Source organism: Bombus terrestris, chromosome 2 (genome assembly GCF_910591885.1).
Source record: "Bombus terrestris chromosome 2, iyBomTerr1.2, whole genome shotgun sequence".
NCBI lineage: Eukaryota > Metazoa > Arthropoda > Insecta > Hymenoptera > Apidae > Bombus > Bombus terrestris.
The window spans coordinates 17233956-17254568 of record NC_063270.1 but is presented as its reverse complement, the minus strand read 5'-3'; the positions used below and the strand labels follow the sequence as shown (position 1 = coordinate 17254568).

General features: G+C 27.4%; 6 protein-coding genes across 9 annotated transcripts; 4 read left to right on the top strand and 2 right to left on the bottom strand.

Moving 5' to 3' along the window:
- Positions 1–176: 176 nt before the first annotated feature.
- LOC105667111 (lactoylglutathione lyase) lies at positions 177–2551 on the bottom strand. 3 transcript variants are annotated; one of them, XM_012320339.3, is made up of 4 exons: positions 2413–2551; positions 888–1183; positions 745–812; positions 177–655 (listed from the first exon to the last, which is right to left on the bottom strand). In XM_012320339.3, exons 1-4 carry the CDS (start codon positions 2509–2511, stop codon positions 468–470), a joined length of 651 nt encoding a protein of 216 aa, XP_012175729.1. In that variant the 5' UTR covers positions 2512–2551; the 3' UTR covers positions 177–467. The 3 variants fall into 3 exon arrangements, with proteins under 3 accessions (XP_012175729.1, XP_012175731.1, XP_012175730.1); XM_012320341.3 differs by lacking the exon at positions 2413–2551 and adding an exon at positions 1783–2203; XM_012320340.3 differs by lacking the exon at positions 2413–2551 and adding an exon at positions 1507–1762.
- A 53-nt stretch (positions 2552–2604) lies between these two features.
- LOC100651633 (BRO1 domain-containing protein BROX) lies at positions 2605–4477 on the top strand. The gene is made up of 7 exons (XM_003393989.4): positions 2605–2746; positions 2903–3133; positions 3205–3300; positions 3382–3560; positions 3650–3825; positions 3893–4125; positions 4214–4477. Exons 1-7 carry the CDS (start codon positions 2646–2648, stop codon positions 4458–4460), a joined length of 1263 nt encoding a protein of 420 aa, XP_003394037.1. The 5' UTR covers positions 2605–2645; the 3' UTR covers positions 4461–4477.
- A 1227-nt stretch (positions 4478–5704) lies between these two features.
- LOC100651152 (porphobilinogen deaminase) lies at positions 5705–9610 on the top strand. Its single transcript, XM_003393987.4, has 6 exons — positions 5705–6192; positions 6680–6752; positions 7107–7290; positions 7695–7965; positions 8085–8401; positions 8481–9610. Exons 1-6 carry the CDS (start codon positions 6139–6141, stop codon positions 8653–8655), a joined length of 1074 nt encoding a protein of 357 aa, XP_003394035.1. The 5' UTR covers positions 5705–6138; the 3' UTR covers positions 8656–9610.
- Positions 9611–10708: 1098 nt separating this feature from the next.
- On the bottom strand, positions 10709–11770 carry LOC100651032 (mitochondrial import receptor subunit TOM20 homolog). Its single transcript, XM_003393986.4, has 4 exons — positions 11548–11770; positions 11139–11230; positions 10884–11057; positions 10709–10811 (listed from the first exon to the last, which is right to left on the bottom strand). Exons 1-4 carry the CDS (start codon positions 11672–11674, stop codon positions 10767–10769), a joined length of 438 nt encoding a protein of 145 aa, XP_003394034.1. The 5' UTR covers positions 11675–11770; the 3' UTR covers positions 10709–10766.
- Positions 11771–11814: 44 nt separating this feature from the next.
- Positions 11815–16142, top strand: LOC100650917 (WD repeat and HMG-box DNA-binding protein 1). Its single transcript, XM_012320338.3, has 14 exons — positions 11815–11956; positions 12031–12229; positions 12485–12599; positions 12693–12844; positions 12916–13024; positions 13095–13337; positions 13410–13625; positions 13701–13988; positions 14081–14297; positions 14380–14604; positions 14672–14892; positions 14952–15194; positions 15276–15648; positions 15735–16142. Exons 2-14 carry the CDS (start codon positions 12153–12155, stop codon positions 16088–16090), a joined length of 2835 nt encoding a protein of 944 aa, XP_012175728.2. The 5' UTR covers positions 11815–11956; positions 12031–12152; the 3' UTR covers positions 16091–16142.
- A 235-nt stretch (positions 16143–16377) lies between these two features.
- Positions 16378–20582, top strand: LOC105667110 (organic cation transporter protein). 2 transcript variants are annotated; one of them, XM_012320336.3, is made up of 9 exons: positions 16378–16584; positions 18381–18664; positions 18740–18843; positions 18913–19067; positions 19151–19319; positions 19436–19761; positions 19831–20135; positions 20228–20364; positions 20478–20582. In XM_012320336.3, the coding sequence occupies exons 1-9, from the start codon at positions 16563–16565 to the stop codon at positions 20506–20508; spliced, it is 1533 nt and encodes a 510-aa protein (XP_012175726.1). In that variant the 5' UTR covers positions 16378–16562; the 3' UTR covers positions 20509–20582. The 2 variants fall into 2 exon arrangements, with proteins under 2 accessions (XP_012175726.1, XP_020723028.1); XM_020867369.2 differs by having other exon boundaries at positions 20449–20580.
- The last annotated feature ends 31 nt before the right edge of the window (positions 20583–20613 follow it).

The window sequence follows — 20613 nt, the reverse complement described above, 5'->3', positions numbered from 1 at the left end:
GTGTATATGTTTGACATGTTACTATACATAGATGAACCAATAGTAATTTTCTATACTTTCCATTCACTCGATTTCATGCATGAACGATAGTCAAATAGAATGAAATCATATTTAAAACTATATATACTTATATATAAAACGGGGGAAAATTTATGTGAATCGATTTTTACAAAAAGTTGATTGTTTAAAAATAAATATTTTGATTTTATTTACTAAAGAATAATTAGATGTTACATTATACATAAATTATACATATAACACAATGTAATATAATAATGTACAGGTGCTATAAAATATACATAAATATGAATAATTACAATCTTACAATTTTACTATGCACATGTACATGTACATATAAAATTAAATATACATATGCATAAAAATGATTTGGTTTAGTTCTGATTGTTTTGTTTGATGAAATTTATACATTTGTGAGTATTCAAAAGAATTACATTATACCAGATCCTTTATTGATTTGGTACTAAATTTGCAATATTTACTGGATTTAAAATTTCAATCCAATAACCATCTGGATCTTTGATAAAAGCAATTCCTTTCATGTTACCATCATTAGGTTTCTTTACAAATTCCACATTTAACATTTCAAATCTTTTACATGCTTTTTCTACATCAGGTACTGTGATTCCAATGTGACCTACAAATTAAGGGAATATGTTGTACATGTATATAACAATTTTTTGTTTTATATATCAACAATTATATAATAGTTAAAGAGTATATTACCAAATCCTCTAGGTTCAGTATTCCCATTATGGTATTTGGGATCAGGATCAGTTTCTGTACCCCAATTACTACAAACAAGTAGCCAAAATTAATACTAATAAATTTAAGTTAATATGTTAGACTATATATATTTTTAAACATACTGAGTAAGTTCTAAAGTAGCTTTACGACTAAATGTCCATTCAATACTTTCTCTCTTATCAGTAGGTATGTCTTTTGGATTTTCATATCCCAAAAAGTACAGAGAGAATTTCATTTCAGGAAAGTCAAGTTTCTGTAATAACTGCATACCGAGTACTTCGGTATAAAAAGGTAATGATTTTCTTGGATCTTTAATACGATACATTGTTTGTTGCATTATATAACCATTTGTCGCTGGGTCAGGCTTTTTGCAAAGTTCCCGAGCTTCACAGTTTGTTAAGCCTGTGTGTTCACCCATCTAAAAATAGAAAAATAATAACAGATTTATTTAAGTATTACATCATGATTAATGATAATAATAAATTTATATAAAAGAAACTCTGCAGTTACATTTCTTTGTGATATCTCTTAATTTTATCAGCCTGTAGATAAAATATCATTAGATTTCAAGGACATTACATATTGTAAGAATATTTTTACGAAATACAAAGAGATTGAAAAGCTGATAAGAAAATTAAAATATAATTAATTTAAAAACGAGAATTTATTTCTAATAAATAAAAATTTGATATCTTTATTAACATAGGTTTTTGCAAAAGTCAATCTTTTTTTATGATTTACCGCATTAATATATGACTTCTTTCGCGGAACTCTGCCATGAAAATCATTGTTTCGTAAGATTCGTCGACATAATTCCGGGTGAATTTTTTTATGAAACATATCAGCTACCGCATTTGCGAGTTGAGGAGCGGATTTAGTAGGATTTTTTTTTTAATTCGCGAATGATAACTTTCTCCTCTCTTCCAGTCAATTTCTTTGGTCGACCTGATCGATCTTTGTTTGCAAGTGTCCCCTCATTCTTTGACTTTTTTATTATATAATGTATTGTGGACTTACTCCTGTTCACAATTCCGGCAATCTCGTTATATGATTTGCCGTTTTCATGTAATCGGAATATTATTTCTCTTTCACACTTTTTTGTTTTAAATCTTTTGGTATTTATTTTAAATACTATTGTGCACACTTTTACGTTACTGTTACTGAGACGATATCCTAACATCAAGTGAACGTATCAATATTTTCATTTAGCAATTATGTTTACATTCGGTGCAAAGGAAGATGAGAAACTATCAACAGTGTTACAGCATTCGAATATTTTTGTGAGATATTTATCATGAATGTTTGTAACAAATCTATCATAATTCCTGTCTATATTGTCGAATCGTTTTCAAATTTTACTGATGTAATCTTTAGATTTTCCCGTTACTATAGATACCAAATTGTTTTAACAAATTAATTTAGTACCTCATTTTATTAATTGATATTTGTAAGTGTAAGCGTTCGAATACTTTCGCGAGCCACTGTATATGTTATATATTTCACCAAAATTGTATAGGTTAAATAACAAATGTGTGAATTTTGTTAAGACACAATTATCATACCAATAATGAGATACGACATATATTATTATGTATCTAAAATGTTATCTATTGCTATACATACATTGTTTTTTGATATATTTTTTACCTTTTTAGAAAATAAATATGACGGCCGACTCTTGGTTACACGCTGACACACAGAGCGGAAGTGTGCGAAGATTTGCGCAAAAAGTGGAATATCTTTCATTGAGTATAACGTTTATGTAGTTGTGTTGTGCTGTCTGCTTTACTTCGATTTCCTTTATCTGTCAAATCGAAGAGATTGGTTATAAGTACTCTGATAATATCAAAGAGAACACGTTAATTTAAATTGTTAGTAAAATGGCACATTGGTTTCATCGTAACGTGCTAAAAGCCACGACAAATCAAAAATTCGAATTAAAAATAACTGATCCTACTGATGCTACAAGAAAACTATGCAGGTTAGCTATATTTATGAAGAAATTAAATTAAACGCATTTAATTTTACATATGCTTGATAAATATTTCAAATATTTTCATTATATTATAAAAAATTTATTTCAAATAATAAAATATAATATTATCAATGTTATATTGTATTATATTGTTCATTATAGTGATCTAAGATTATCAAGAAGTCGTCTTTTGGAGTTAATAAAAAATGCAAATAATTCAAGTGATACTATAGAACCAGCCTTTCATAGCTATTTAAGCTTAGTGTATGGATTTATATGGGAAATAAATTCTGCTGCAGAACAATCTGAACATGTTGGCAGACCTAATCCTAGCAAACTTAGAAATGTTATTGTATATAAGTGGACACACACTTTATTGGGATCAAGTACCTAGTAATATATTCTTTTACATTTATTTAATCCAAAATATAGTTTTACCATATAATTTAAAATATCTATTATAGTTCTAGTGCTGATTCTGTTTATGAAGCAGCTAATATGAGCATGAATGTAGGACTTTGGTTCATGAAACATGCTGCAATGATTGCTGCCAAGGATGAGTAAGTATAAGCAGTAAGATATAAAATAACCAGAAATGTAAAATAAGTAATATTACAAGAAGTACCATCACTACAATTTAGTATAAATATGAATGAAGCAAAAGATGTACATACTATGCTAAGACGGGCTGCAGGAATATTTACTTTTGTACAAACAGAATTTTTACCACAATTGGCAAATCCTCCACCATTAGGAAGTGATCTAGATCCAAGAATAATAAATGCATATGTGAATCAATGTACAGCGGAAGCACAGGAAGGTTGAACAATGAATAAATTCATAATATTATACATCATTTATCATTTTTCAGATGTTAATGAACAGATGTCTACTCATATTATGTTATAGTGACAGTAGCCAGAGCAGTGGAACTAAAACATAATGCTAATTTAATATCAGCACTAGCTAATGAAACAAGTAAATTATTTCTGGATGCTGCTAATACCTTACGTCCATTTAAAGCAGAGATATCAGCACAGTGGATTAAATATCTGGAACTCAAAGCAGCATTTTATCAATCCTATGTAAATAAATTATTAAAAGTTATAAATATGAAAAAATACAAATTTCTTACACAATTAAACTTTATAGGCTTATAATTATTGTGGTGAGAATTTATTATCTATGGATAAGTGTGGAGAAGCAATTAAAGCCTTACAGGAAAGTGAAGCATGTTTAAAGAAAGCAAAGACATTATGTCAGGAGTATGGAAAAATAAATGGACCAGCACCTAGAGTAAAACCAGATCAACATGCTGTATTTAAACGCCTAACACCTATAGTAAAACTTACTCTTGATAAATGTAACCGTGAAAATGGTTTAATGTAAGTATCATATCTCTCTCTCTCTCTCTCATATTAAAGGAAGCAACTTCTGAATAAAATTTAATTTTAATAATTTGTACTTTAAAAGTTATCATCATACAATACCAGGGGAGGTTCCAACATTGGATACAAAAGCTACTTTTGGTTTAGTGAGTCCAATTGATTTTCAAATGCAATCACATCATCCTATATGGAACTTGGATGTATATAGAACATTGTCTGGATTAAACCCTGCTAAACTAGAAAAAGAACAAAATTTACCTCCTGTTAAAGAAGATTCAATTCATCAAACTACCAAAGATCCAAAGAATACAAGTGGATGTTTATTGCAATAAATTGTTTAATGCAGAAATACAGGTGGTAAATTAAGTTCAGCGCTTTTTTTTTATCAATGAAACATACAATGTTATCACAAAATTAATCTATTAATTTATTTATAAAAATTCGCTTATGCGTTTAGTAAAGTGCAAACTGACAATATAGTATTCAACTACCATTTAAAACTTAATTGGTTTAGCTTGTGCATTGAATATTACATATATATAACTAGTCTTAATTAAAAATTCCTGCACGAACTAAGTTACATATTAACATAAGCAAAAATATTTTCACATCCATAAAAAGAAATATATCTTTATATATTTCTAATATCTTTATTTTATTTTACTAATATTAGTTATATCATATATATTATACATGTAATGTAATTGTCCCATTTTCATATTGAATACATAAGATATTATTATCATTTTATTTATATAAAAAATTAGACATATTAGAGATAAAATTCTTTTTTTTTTTCTTAATTTTTACATCCCTATACAAGCTAGTCAATGTTTGGCAGGTTAGAGCATAATAATATAGTAACAAAAACTATGTTTCATGGAAATATAATTAATAAAAAAATATAACTGTTTTCATAAAATATTTTTTATGAAATCTATTTTTTCAAAGAAGTATCTTATGTATCTACAATATAATATTAATATTGTACATAATGAAAAATACTTTGTAAAATTATGTTTTATATTTATTAAAACTATATGGAAAAGTGCAATTATGTTATATATAAAATATTTATTTCTAATTTTTATATATACATGTATATAATTACGTATACATATATATCATTAATTAGAATTTTATCAATGTACCTAATTATGTATATATGTTTGTTTTTACATGTAAACTAAATTTATTTTTTAAATATTATGAATTAAAATTCGTAAAATATATGATGCTATTTACCAAAACAGTGTTGTGATTTCCGTTTAATATTTCATAAATACATGTCAGAAATAAAAATGTAATTTAAAAATATTTTTATTTAAAAGTCAAAATATTTAATTTCATAAAATAAACTTATCAAATATTGCGCTATCTTTATCGAATGTTACATTTGCTGTACGCATTAAGAAGCATTCCACTTCATGATTATACACTACTATTGATAAGTGGATTCTACTTCTACACTTAACCCGGACCTAACCCGAACCTAACTCCAACCTAACCCGAACCTAACTCCAACCTAACCCGAACCTAACTCGAATCTGGTAACACTGCCTCCACTCATTGTCAGTCGTCGGTCGTGTATCGTCGCTTCCATTCAAGTCGTATTATTCACATTCTGTAGTGTCTTTGTGCAGTAAAAGTATGACGTGCATAAGGATGTAGTTTCTTCCATATATATATTTTTAATTATATTCACCTTCTGCTGCAGTGTCAGTAACTGTGAAATAAACTCCAAACTTTTATATAATAGCCATGAGAATTCTGAGATATACAACTCTTTCTTTTAAATATTGAAATTGCTGTATGTTCGCGTCAGACATTACTTGCAAGTATAGTGAAAGTTGTCCGTGTCTTTGACCTAATTCAATTCCTTATGTCTCTTGGACATAAATGTACATTTGCAACATTCCAAAATAAGATAAGCTTGTTATATAATAATTATTGTTGATAATATTATATGGTTATTAACATACGAAAAGAACAGAAATTTGAGTTGCCATAATGACGAGTACGGACACACGTGACGTAATCCGAGTTGGGTCTCGGAAAAGCGAGGTAAATGTACAAATACGTTAATTTTTTTATAAGAAAAGAGAAAGTATGATTTTGTTATATTCTTATAGCTTACCATTAATTACTGCTGTAATTTGCAAAATTTGATATGATTGGAAATAATAATAACTAGATAAATACGCTCTCTAATTATTCTTCAGAATGTAAAAAGGATAAAAAACAATATTTTTTCCATAGCTTTATTTTAAAATAGCTCTTCTCATCCATTTTAAAGAGTTATAAATTATACTTGACACGCAAATGACATAATATATAATTTATAAAATGTCATAAGATAATTATTGTTCTTGAATGTACATTAGTCAGCAGTTTTTAATATTGTATCCTGATGTATTGGAAAATATTTAGTATTTATTTCATACTATGTATTTTGAATCCGTAGTATGCAGTATGCCTTATCAAATATATATAGTACAAATATAACTGCATATTTTACATTAAATTTTAAATATCATTATAATTATTTCAGTTGGCTTTGAAACAAACAAAATATGTAATAGAATGTTTAAAAGAGTATCATCCAACAAGTGAATTTAAAATAAGTAAGTAAAATTATATATACAAATTTTTATTAGTTTAAAATTCTAAAATTTGTTTATTAATAATTTATTAAACATTTATTTATTATAATATATAAAGCATGTATATATATGCTTCAAAATTTGTTTATATTGTCATTGTTAATAAATAATCATTACGCACATGCACAGACATACACACATACACATTAAAATTAACACTCTTATATAATATATAAATCATAGCAGACATTATATACAAACTTATATAAGAAATACCTATATGACTTCTTATATATGTATTTATCTGTAGACAACTTGTTTCTATGGAAATCTTTAATGAACTTTTGAATAACAAATTATGAATTTAATTTACAGTTACAATGGTGACCAAAGGAGATAAAATCTTAGATAAATCTTTACCTAAAATTGGGGAAAAATCTTTATTTACAGAGGAATTAGAACTTGCCCTTGAAAGTGGTCGTGTTGATTTTGTGGTACATTCATTAAAAGATTTACCAACATCATTACCAGAAGGAATGGCATTAGGTGCTATATTAAAGTGAGTATAAAATAAAGTTAATGATATTGCAAGCAAATGTAATATTCTATTCATGTTTTGCTACTTCAAAATGGTGGTTTATTTAGAATTTAAATTTGTAATAAAATTAACATATTCATGAAAGCAACGTACTACATATGTAAAATATGTATTGTCTATAGTCTATGTAGATTATTCTGGTTAAATTTTATTAAGTGCAGCACTTTCATATATATTATTTAACTTTAATATCTCTTTCTTGTGTTTATGTTTAATGGCAAAAAATGTTACTATAATATCTGACAATATATAATATGTTTTCAAAATATTCTTCTTATAATTTTACTGTGTATATTTTGTACATTTCATTAAGTTTACATTAGATAAAGTAAAGCTTTTGAAATTGTAAGTAAATATTTTTATAGACGTGAAGATCCACGTGATGCAGTTGTTATGTCTAAGAAGTACAAAAATGAAACATTATCTACCCTACCAAAAGGTAGTGTGATTGGTACTAGTTCATTGCGTAGAACAGCCCAGTTAGCTAGAAATATGCCACACTTAAAAGTGGAAAATATTCGTGGCAATTTAAATACTAGATTAAGAAAACTAGATGATGAAAATGGTCCTTTTGCAGCAATTATTTTGGCAGTTGCTGGTTTAAAAAGGTTGAATTGGGAGAATAGAATAAATCAGGTGATTTTTACTACAGTTTTGTATAAAATTATAATAATTTTATTTTTCATTATATATCGAAATTATAATAATTTCATAATAAAAATTTCTGCATTTTTTATTACATTTTATTCTGATAGATACTGGAACCAGAAGAAGCACTATATGCTGTTGGACAAGGTGCACTAGGGGTTGAATGTCGAGAGACAGATTGGAAAATATTGTCTCTTTTAGAGCCATTATATGATGTGGAGACAACTTTAAGATGTGTATGTGAACGTTCTTTCCTAAAGACATTAGGTGGTGGATGTTCAGCACCAGTTGCTGTTTCTTCAAATTTAAAAAACAAAACTCTTACGCTTACTGGTGCTGTGTGGTCTTTAGATGGGCAGAAAATGGTCAAATGTACTTCTGAAAGTAAGCTTTATATACCTGATGATGATGGAGAACCTCCAAAGTAAGCAAATCAGTTAAATAGATTATATTATAATGAATATATTATGTTATTCATAAAATTTTCATTTGTTGCATGATAGAAAATGTCCATATCGAGAACCACAACTGTACTGTAGTGTTGCACCTGGCAAAGTAAGCAATTTAAGTCTTTTGGGTGCTGAAGAGCTTGGTAAAGATCTTGGGAAAATTCTTATACAAAAAAACGCTCTGGATGTTATGGCAGAAGCAAGGAATGAAATTTTAAACTCAAAATAGCGCTCATAAACTGCGATATATAAATTAGTTTTTCTTGATGATGAAAACAAATTTAAAAAGTACGGAATTTAAAAATTTTAATTCTGATATTCAATTAATTTAGAAAACCTAACTTATAAAAGTTTCATAGTATATTATTGCACACTTTATCATAATTTAAAATGATTAAGAAGGTTTATCATATATCATATATTTCACAATGTTCATTGTGATAACTATATTTAATTGCTCAAATTGTATCCCGTTTATCGCTTTGTAAATGTAAAAAGAATTGTACAGGACTGATTATAATATTAAATACAATTTAAGTAAAAGCTATACACTGCCGTATTATAATTTTCAAATTATACAAAATGTTATTGCATTATTTATAATAATTTGCACCATTTAACCTGTTGAAATAAAGTTATAAATACAAAGGAGATATATTTGGAAACTTTATATATACATGTAAATATTGTCTATTTTTTAAATACAAATATCATTATCAAGAAAACTAATTATATTAACATAGGTATTAGGATGAAATATGTTTACAGAATATTATATCATGAAAAATATACAAAATCTAGTATTCACATTTTAATTTGTTAAATGATTATAACGATGATAACGAGTTAATTTATCATTGCAAAGCATTGTAAGACAATTTTTCTCGATTCAAACATTTCATCATTACACCTATACATATGTATTTCTCGTTTTTTATTCTTACTGTGGGCACTTTTTTGATACTTTATTGCTTCCTTTTACCTTTATCCGTTATATCAAGGGTGTGTTCATTCATTTTGCTGTCTGAAGAGATGAAATTGTACATTTGTACATTGATTAGGAGCTACCTCTATAGCGGCAGTGACTGATCAGATAACTCTATAGTTAATAGAAATAATATTTGTAAAACATTGTATAACGTAGTTATGTTAAGGGGAATTAAAGGACATAACATATTATATTATATTTTGTTTTATTAAAAGAAAATATGTTTGATAATTTCTTTGTAAAAAATACTTTCAAATCTTAATTTTGATATTCCATCCCTTTTTTAAAATAATTACATAAATTACATTATATTCATTAAAATTTTTTAATACAGAAGGTATTACTGAATGTATTCCTCTTTTTATTAATAACATTTATTTAATTCCGCATGATACAGTTTTTTAAGAAAAACAGTTTTTGCTAAATACTAAGATATAAACAGATTCTTTCTTATTGCCTTTACTTTATAAGAATAGAACATTTTTTTATACAAAAAATAATTATAAAGTGTTTAGTATGCTAGTGAGTACCGTTGAAAATAATGTCATGTACATATGCTTATAATGATACATCTATTACAAGGATATTAATTTTATATTCACAAGGTAGATATATATTTGCATAAATTTGTGCAAATTTTATAAAATATATTCATTATGAATATATAGTCATAATAGTATTCTTTTAGCCATTTGTAAATGCTTCTAGGAAATAACATGTTATTTAGGATCACATTTCACATGAATTCCTTTTTAAGGGAGTATAATATTTCAACATGTTACAACAAACAATACATAAAATTATTCTGAAACTTCTATAGCACTAATTATATTAACCTTTATAATAAGATCAATGCACTCCTTAATTACTTTTATACTTCTGCTCACTCTTAAAATTGTGAAACATTTAACAAATATGAACAATTTATTATATTCATATCGTATAAAGAAAATCTTGTGTGACTAGAGATCTTTCTAGAATCTGTGTGTTATATATATGTATCTTCTGCCATTTTAATTAACACATACTTAGTCTGCACACTATAACTCATTATTGTGGCAGTCTCAACTTTAAAAATAGCTAATGAAAATTTTTAAATAGAGATTGTATTTAGAAATGAATACAAGAATTTCTTCCATTTATAATTTAAATGCATATAAGTAATCACGTTTTTACTTAATAATATACAATTAAGGAATATGGAAGTTTAGTCAAGGAGAATAAGACATATAATTAAAAAGCTTGACCAGATTAAAGACACACAAATGTCTACATCATCAAAAAAAACATACACTTTCTACTAATGGTTTGATTTTATTTTTTGGAATATTCAACGCAATTTGTATAGTATTTTACTCAACATCTTCCTCAGCCATTGCAATGTGAGTTGATAGTTTCTGTAACAATAAGTGAGAAACCAAATTTTCCCCTTTCATTGCCCCTATTAAAAAATTGGTTCTGATACATACCTGGCTAATAGGTTGTAATCGTTGTAATAAAAGGTGAAAAATTTGTGGTGGCAGTGTCTTTTGAAGAACTTGTAACAACTGTGCAGGTTGTCCACAAACTGCAACTGCATTTCCTAAGTGTTCAATTCCTCCTTCTACATCACCACAAGTAAGCATTTCTTCTCCTAATTGGACCTTTAAAACATATTATGATAATATAATAAAAGAAAACTAATTAACTAATATTTGATAAACAGTTAACAAATATAATATTACCTCTTGTAAGAAAAATCTTTGTACTACTTCATGGTCTTTCAAATCTTGGATTTTTGAAGTAGAACTCTGGGCTTGTTTCTTTGCTTTTCTACCTACAAGCATGAAATAATAATATTAAGCTTTATATATCTAGTATATATAATATCAATATGACAAGTAATTTATATATTGAAATACTATTTTCAAATCTTAAAGTATATTGGTAAGAGATTCTAAAATATTAACAATGATATGAAATTTAATAAAATAAAAAAATATAATTTTCTGAAAATAATGAATTATTTTTATGAATAGTTTGTTATTAAAATAATTGACAAATATTACAAGTGTTTTTTATACAGAATTATAAATAACATGGATAAGCTATGTATCACATGGTTTGGAAAAACTACCTAATAGCTTGACTTACGTTCACGCAATTTCTTTTTGAAATCTGGATCACTACGACGCTTTTGATCGAAATAAAAGCAATATCCAACAAAAATTCCAGCTATGCCAACAGCAATACCCACTGCAGCCTTTGAAATCATGGTCATCCTAATAGAGAAATTTATATCTTACAATGACGAAATTTACAAACTCCTTGCTGAACATAGGCCAGTCTAGAAAAGGCTGCGTCTGCTATCAAACGTATAGAATTTAGCTGCAGAAACAGTATTTCAACATAGGTTCCAGACTGATGCACTAACATAAAAAAATTCCCTAAGTTCATAAATACTTCTTATGAAAACCTTCACCAGCCTTTATTCTAGCTTTACATATTATTTTGTATATATATTAAATTAAATTAAGTAAATTAATATTAGTGTAAGGTTAATGTAAGTGATTAACGTAAATAATATTTAAATTTACATTTGTAAAATTTCTAATCAAAGGGGTACAATGTGTACAGTTGGAGAATGCGCGCCAAAATACGGGTGTAGAGGATCACAATTTTCTGATGAAAGATTTTAGAAAGTTAGTTACTATATTATATTCAACTATATGTAAAGTTATTAATTAATCTATTGAAAAATGCCACTAATAAAAAAACCTATGCGTTATGCACATCCAGAGGGACACACAGATGTTTGTTATTTTACTGGTGAAAAGTAAGTGAAGATATAAATACTAGTCAACATTTTTTCATACACTTTATGACATTTTTTGTTAATACTTTTAATATAAATATATCTTATTACATAAGCATTTTTGCAATTTTTTCACATCTTTTATCTATTTCTTTTGTTTAGAACTTTTTAATGATATAAGAAGAAACATTAGAGGAAAGTTTTCAAAGCATTCAAAGCGATCTTTTAAGAATACAAAAAAACATGTAATTAGAAAGATAATATCTATATTTTTAGGGGCGGGCTTGTTACTTGTGGATCTGATGGAGATGTTCGATCCTGGTTAAATCTAATGGATGATGATCCAAGTGCATGTTGTGTCTCAGAACAAGCTATATCAGTTGTATCAAAGGTATAAATATTAAATGAAAATATTAATTATAAAATCTATTTTTATATACTTACTGATATTCATAATTTTTTACAAATCTTTCAATGATTTCAGAATGGAAAAATATTTGTTGGCAATGATAATAATACAATTCAAGTTCTTAGTTATCCAGATCTTGAAAAAGAAGGAATAGTTACTAGATTTTCAGCACCTGTTTCAGCATTAGCAACAACAAAAAATAGTAATATTATAGTCTCAGGAGGATGGTATGTAAAATATGCATAAAGCATTTTAATAATTTTTAATTAATATATATTTAATACTTATTACATTGTAGTGATATGAGAATACAAGTTACGGATATTAATACATCAGATAACATAGAACTAATAGGTCATGAAGCTCCTATACTAGGTTTGTCTTTGGATCCAAAAGAAGAGTTTGTGGTAAAATATATACTTGATGCGTTTTCTGTATTTATGTAATGATACTTTTTATAATATTTGATTTATGTAGGCATCATCAAGTGCAGATGGTACTATACGAGTATGGAATATTAAAGAAAAACGTGTTGCAAATATTTGGGCCAATGTTGTGCCCAAATGTAATTCATTTTTTACAGCTAAAATGTATAATGTACCTTCATTTCATCCTAAGGATGGAAGTTACCTTGCATATCCTAATGCAAAAGATGTAGTTATAGTTGAAAGATCTTCTTGGAAGGAATTGTTCCGTTTAAAATGTATTAATATGAAAACTGTATGCTGTATTTTATCTAAATAGTTTATTTAATATAATATGTATTCTATCATATTATTATCTTCATTTAAGGAAATTAATATATGTAAGTTTTCTGAATGTGGCACATTATTAGCTGCTAGTTCAGTACAAGGAGAAATAGTTGTTTGGGATGTAAAAAGTAAAGAATTAATTGGCTATATTGGGCATCAACAGAATGCTAAAATTACTGCATTATCTTGGAATATTGATAAATCAGATGAAATTGCATTCTGTGATTCTTTAGGCCAATTAGGATGTATTGATGTTGTAAGTACATACATGTAAAACATATATATTATTTTTAAAACTTTAAAAATAAATGTATCATTTTTATATGTTTAGATAATTCCCAATAGGACAACAAGTAATGAATTACCTTTAGAAACAAATGGAGATGTCGAAGATAGTAATGTTGATATTCCAGAAGATGATGATAATGACGATGGCGAAAATGTTATATCTTTAAACAAAATTAAAGCATCAATAGAACCTGAAGATGATCAAAAAAGTTATTCTGATATAGCGTCTGAAAAATCACACTGTGATGCAAATGTTTTTGTACCTGAAATTCATTTACAACCACCATTTCAACCTGGTTCATCACCAGTACATTTGTTATCTCGATTTATGGTAAAATTTTTTGTAAATTTTAATATGGTATCATTATATATGTACAAATATATACGTACGTATATTAAAATGTTAGTTTTTATAATATATAGGTGTGGAATGATACGGGTATGGTAAGATGTTTTACATCTGAAGATGGAGACGAATCTAGTATTGAAGTAGAATTTCATGATGCAGCAGTACATCGTAGTATGCATATCAATAATTACTTAAGGCACACAATAGCTGCTTTATCACCAGAAGCATTTGCATTAAATTGTCCATCAAGTAGTGATACACGAAGCAAACTTGTTGTAATAGCATTACAAGGTTAATACTATACATCATTATTGCTTGAACCAGATTTATTCAATTTATTTAAAAAGTAATTACATAATTAAATGAAAAATAGGTTGGGGTTCTGGAAATAAGGAATGGTCATTAGATCTTCCTGAAGATGAAGAAGGACATTGTATTGCAGCTGGTGATAATTTTGTAGCACTTGCAACGTCCAGGAGACATTTAAGAATTTTTACTGTAGGAGGCACCCAGCGTGAAATTGTAGCTCTGCCGGGTCCTATAGTAGCAATGAATGGACTGAAAAATAATTTAGTACTTGCTTATCATACTGGAACAGGTATTTTGATCATTCTTACTTTTTATTTTTTAACAAGTTCTTGTTAAAAAATGAGATATTTAAATAGGGGCGTCAGGAGATCAGTGTATGAATTTACTGTCAATTCAAATTCGGGGAGTAAATTTAATTAGTCGAACAATATGTCTTCCTTTGTCATCATCATCAGAATTAATGTGGTTAGGAATCACCGATTTTGGATCCCCTATAACAATGGATGCTGATGATGTTATAAGAGTATATAATAAAAAGTCTTCTTTATGGAAAGTGGCCAGTGATATGAGTGAACAAGTAAGAAATATATTTCACTACATTACATCCGTTATATTACATTAATAAATCTGGAACAGTCTAAGGGTAAAGCAGACCATTATTTTATAATTGGAATAAGCGAACAACAAAGTATCGCTCGTTGCATTTTATGCAAGGGAAGTCATTATCCGCCAACTACACCTCGCCCAGTAATAACAGAAGTATCGTTACGTCTGCCGCTTTGTGAACCTGAAACTGAGAAAACGGAAAAAGAACTAAGATTATGGAAGTTAGGAACCAGTCCTCCAGAAGAGAATGAAGCAGTGCTGTCTCTTATTGCGGTAAATTTAATATTTGTGGTTTATTAAATTTATAAATTATTGATGTATCTTTCTACGTATTTATTAATTTTATTTAATTAGCTTGCTTGCCGAAGTAATTTGGAGTATCGAGCGGTAGAACTATGCGAACAAATCGCTTCAGAAAAAGTTATAGAATTGGCAATTAAATATGCACGAAGAATAAATCGAATAGCTTTATCCAATAAATTGGAGTCGATTGCTGATATGAAGGTAGAAGAAAAGAAGGAGGACATAGAAAATAATGACAACAATGATGAAAATATCAATAAAAGTGACGATGAAGAACTAAATAATGATATCGAAGAGCCCACACCTTTATTAATTATTACGAAAAAGCCAGATATAGAAATTAAACCATTATCTATGACTGAATCATTATCAATAAGAAGAAGTAATCCTTTTTTAAAAAGTGGAAATTCTCCGGCGACGAAAGGTATTATTACTAAAATGGGGGGTGAAATGGGGAGAGTTATCTTAGTTTAGTTATATTTTCAAAATTTTTTTTTTAATATAAAATAGGATTAGCTGGGTTAGAAATAGCTCCGGAAAAACCACAGAAATTAACAGCACTAACACCTATACCTTTAAAGTCGAAAACAAAAGAGGCAAAAGATGGACCAAAGAAAGAAACGTTTATCAGTTGGTACGCTAGAAATAAAAAAAATTTGCAGGAGGAATTTCCCGAGTTGAGTGCTGCAGATTTAACAAAAACTGCCTTGGCAAGATACAAAGAAGAAAGTACAGGTTCACAAAACTACAATACTTCGGAGACCTCGGAATCGAAAAAAAGAAAATTAAGTCTGGAGAATGAACAAAATAACGAACCAAAACGTTCCTCAAGTAAAATGCTTAGCTCGTTTGCATTTGACAAATGAATACCTATTTAAAATGTAAAAAAAATACAATTTTATAATTTTATACAATTAATATTTATTATCTTCCATCAATATTTTTTATTATGTTATACAAGATAAACGTAAAAATATCCTGTTTTAATAAGAGCTTATTTATTTATATCTATTAAGTTTTGTAGTACAATGTTAGATTAACCTAACCCCAATCACTGTAGTAATCATTACAATCATTACTGTTAAATACAATACAGAAATATGGTGATAACATAACGATCAAAACTATCGATAAGGTAGATATTTATTAATTTATAGCTTTGCTTGTGATCTTAATCGATAAAACAGATAAAGAACAGAGTCGAGTTTCAGTTTGCCTCAGCCTTTCAACAAAAGTTGAGGCTTTTAAATATTTAGACACGTGTGGTATTGTGTAGATATTAATTGCATAAATTGAAATAGAATTTTAACATAAAATTGACAGAAATTTTCAAATACAATGCTTGAAAAGGCGACAAAAGGTAAGGCGATGTATATATTTAGCATGATTACATCTACTACATTTATTCTTGTTAACATTTGAAACACAACATGAGTCTAAATATACATTCAATTTTGTGGTATAAACCGCGCGTCTTCAATTACATCATCGAAATATGTACGATAAAGATAAAAAATTTTTGGACATAAGTTTTATTCATATAATCTGATATCGTAATATAGAAAAATATAGAGATTTATTTACTTAATTCCAAAAAGCGAATATCTTTTTCCTTTTTACAGTTTCCGCTTGTGAATAGTAATTAATAACGAAACATATGGGTTTTAAAATCACAGCGAAATTCATTAATGTTTTAGATTTTGATAAGTTAAAATCTTTTCTGTAATGTGTACTTGTCGTTTGTTTACCTAAATAAAATAAAATATATGTTTTTCATTTTAAAAAATATAATTTAGAAATCGAAAGATAACGTTTCTTTGCTGAAACAATAAAAAAGATAAAAATTTGATAAGAAGCGATAGATCCATCGCTACATGAAAATTTCAGTTTTAATCTTCAACCGTTCAATTAAATTCCAACATTATGCATTTTAATATTTTTTGTATGAAAATTTACAGCCATAACGTATAAATTATAGGGATGCAGTTAATATAAAAATTCTGTTTGTTTTCAAATTATTATTGTTATCAAATTCAAATTATTATTGTTTTCAGATGCTTTATCTGTGATCTATTAATAAATGACCTATGTTACTAGTTATATATTCTTGAAGCAATTAAACAAATTTCTAAATTTTCAAACTGATCGAAATGTATTAGAATAGAAAGTTATTTAACAGATAGAATTTTATTTCTTAATGACACGAATTATTTTTATCTAAAGACTTACTTGGCTACAAATTTACAGATAATACATAGTTCGGAATACATTAGAATCGATGCGATTGGAAAAAAGAATTAAACAAGAATTTTTGAATCGCAAATATTTAAAAATGAATTCGTAAAATTTGCTGTTAATTTCCTTCTATCTATTTATACATATTTTTCAAATCCTTTCGAATTTTATTTTAGACGTGTACGTAATTTGCGTATTAGAAATTGTTAAATGTATATATACATATTTTTGTCATGATTTTTTAAAGATTATAACGTTTTAATATTACTGTATAAAAATAATATTTACTCATAATATAATTAGACATTGTACTTGTATATATACCTCGATAAATATGTTATTAACTCGGATAATTTTTTCTCGGATTCTAAAATTATGTTACGGTAATCTGAGTAATATATACATGTCACATAAATATCGTTATTATACTTGGAAAGTTGTATGTTACAATCATTCGGTTATAAGTATATTTAATAACGATAAGTTACGATAGCTTTTTTGTGGTTTTATAATATGTTTTCAAGTTGTTTTACCTTGTTAATAATTTTTATATGTAGTAACGCTTTTAACGTTATTAATAATATCAGTTTTTCATTAATATTATTGAGTTTCGTAGTAAAAATTAATAAATATATATATATATACACGAGTTAAAAATAAATTCTAGTTTTACCACAGACATTATATATAACGCAAAAATATTAATACTTTCCATCCGTCGATAATGTAGAAATGATTGGCGGCAATTATAATTTAAATTATACGTATGCACTTATATATTTACGATAGTAGTGTTTCTTTTACTTCAATCGAATTTAATAGTTATCATTCTAATTTCAATTTTATTATTATGGTATTATATACTAAGATGTAGAATCGTTATTTATGTAATAATTGATAATTAAGAATGCTCTGTTTCAGAACATGCACCATTAGATGTTATACAAAATGCTATGGGTGCGATGGGCCCATGGCACATTGTTATTGCTGTGGCATTGTCTCTTGTAAAATTTCCGGTTGCTTGGCATCAACTTTCCATTGTATTTCTTGCACCTCCAACTAATTTTACATGTGCTGCTCCAATCTCAACCACCAATGTATCTACAATAATGAAATGTTATATAGATGTAGGGAATGGTACAATGGAGAAGTGTACAAGTTTTAAATATGATAGGCGTACATTCAAAGAGAGTATAATAACTCAAGTAAATTGAATTTTCAATTTATTATCCTACTTCCAAGAAATGAGTTTACAAATTACTGGACATAATTATTTTCAGTGGGACTTGGTCTGTGATAGAGAACAATTAGCAAATTTTGTACAATCTTGTATAATGTTTGGAGTTCTTATTGGTAACTTAGTATTCAGCATAATGGCCGATCGGTATGTTAAATATTATTACGATGTAATAAAAAGCATAAATAATAAAAATAATCTTTGTTACTTTCTCAGAATTGGTAGAAAAAAGCCTTTGATGATTGCCATAGGATTACAATCATTAACCGGATTTATAAGTGCATTTGTTCCATGGTTTGAATTATTTGTGATATTTAAATTTATTTCTGCTGTAGCTACAGGTGGCACTATGCTTGTTAGTTTTGTTTTACGTAAGTATAATTGATAAATTATATAAGAAAACATAATATATAGATTTATGAAAGAATATAATTTAATATGTAATAAATTATAGTTATGGAGATTGTAGGAGTAGAATGGCGTTCAATTATGTCAGTCCTTTTCCACGTACCATTCTTACTGGGTCACCTAATGAATCCTTTAATTTCATATTTAACACATACGTGGGATGGTTTTCAAATGGCAGTTTCTATACCATCCCTTTTCTTATTATCATATTATTGGTACGTGATATTAATCATTGAACGATAACAATATTAATTTAGAAATATTATTAATATTAAACATTTATGTGTCATTAAGTTGGAATAAAGCTTAAACTTATTTTTATACATTGTAGGATTATACCTGAATCACCAAGGTGGTTACTTGCTGTTGGCAAGCTATCAAAAACGGAACAAATTCTACTCAAAGCAGCTGGCAGAAATAAAATACCAATAGAAAATGTTAAAATAGCAATTGAAACGTATGAAAGCAATATTGGACTTCGTCATAAGCAAAGCAAAGAAAAATATAATATAACACACTTGTTTAGAACTCCCAATTTAAGATTAAAAACTATTTGTGTATGTCTTAATTGGTTTGTGTGTGGTACTTGCTTTTTTGGATTGGCACAATATATGGGTTATATTGATGGTAACATTTTTGTAAATGTTGCTGTATCGGGTAAGTCTATATAATACCTATTTTCATTTAACAAAGATACATATTTAAAATTTGATATAATATTTTCAGCTGCTGTTGAATTGCCTGGAACTATAGTAGTTTTATTTTTAATATCACGTGTATCACGTTTAAGAATTCTAATAAGTGGAAATCTTCTGTCTGCTGCGAGTTTGCTATTACTAGCTGTGATATCAAATTCAAATTTCACAGTACTTTTGGCTACATTAGGTCTTGCAGGAATGTCACTTAGTTTTCCAACAATATATCTGTATAGCAGTGAGGTATTTCCAACTGTAATTAGAAATGTTGGTGTCGGTTTGGGAAGTGTTTGTGCAAGGGTTGGGAGTATGATTGCTCCATATATTGCAACAATGGTAATATTTTTCTTTTCTTATTATATGCTTAATCCATATGTATTTTATGACTGTAGTGTAATAATGTTATGCTGAATTGTATGTATATTTAGGGAAAAGTTGCACCGTGGTTACCACCATTAATATTTGGAACTGGACCATTACTTGGTGCTTTATTATGTTTCCTACTACCAGAAACAATGAACTGTGAATTACCAGAAACTATTGAAGATGGTGAAAATTTTGGAAAGTAAGTATATACAGAGAGGAAATTCTCTGGCATAAAGTAAAATGATTTTAAATAATATGTATTAATTTCTTTATTTTTAAATAGCTTATTACAAATTTCGATCGTTATTACAGAAAACAGACTAAAAAAGACGCAACAAAATAATATTTATTTAAAATTAACAACAAGAGGGAAGCCCGCAATAAAATAATGAAACAGATCCTGCCTCTTAAAATAATAAATTTACAAATTTTATATTAAAAACTGTAT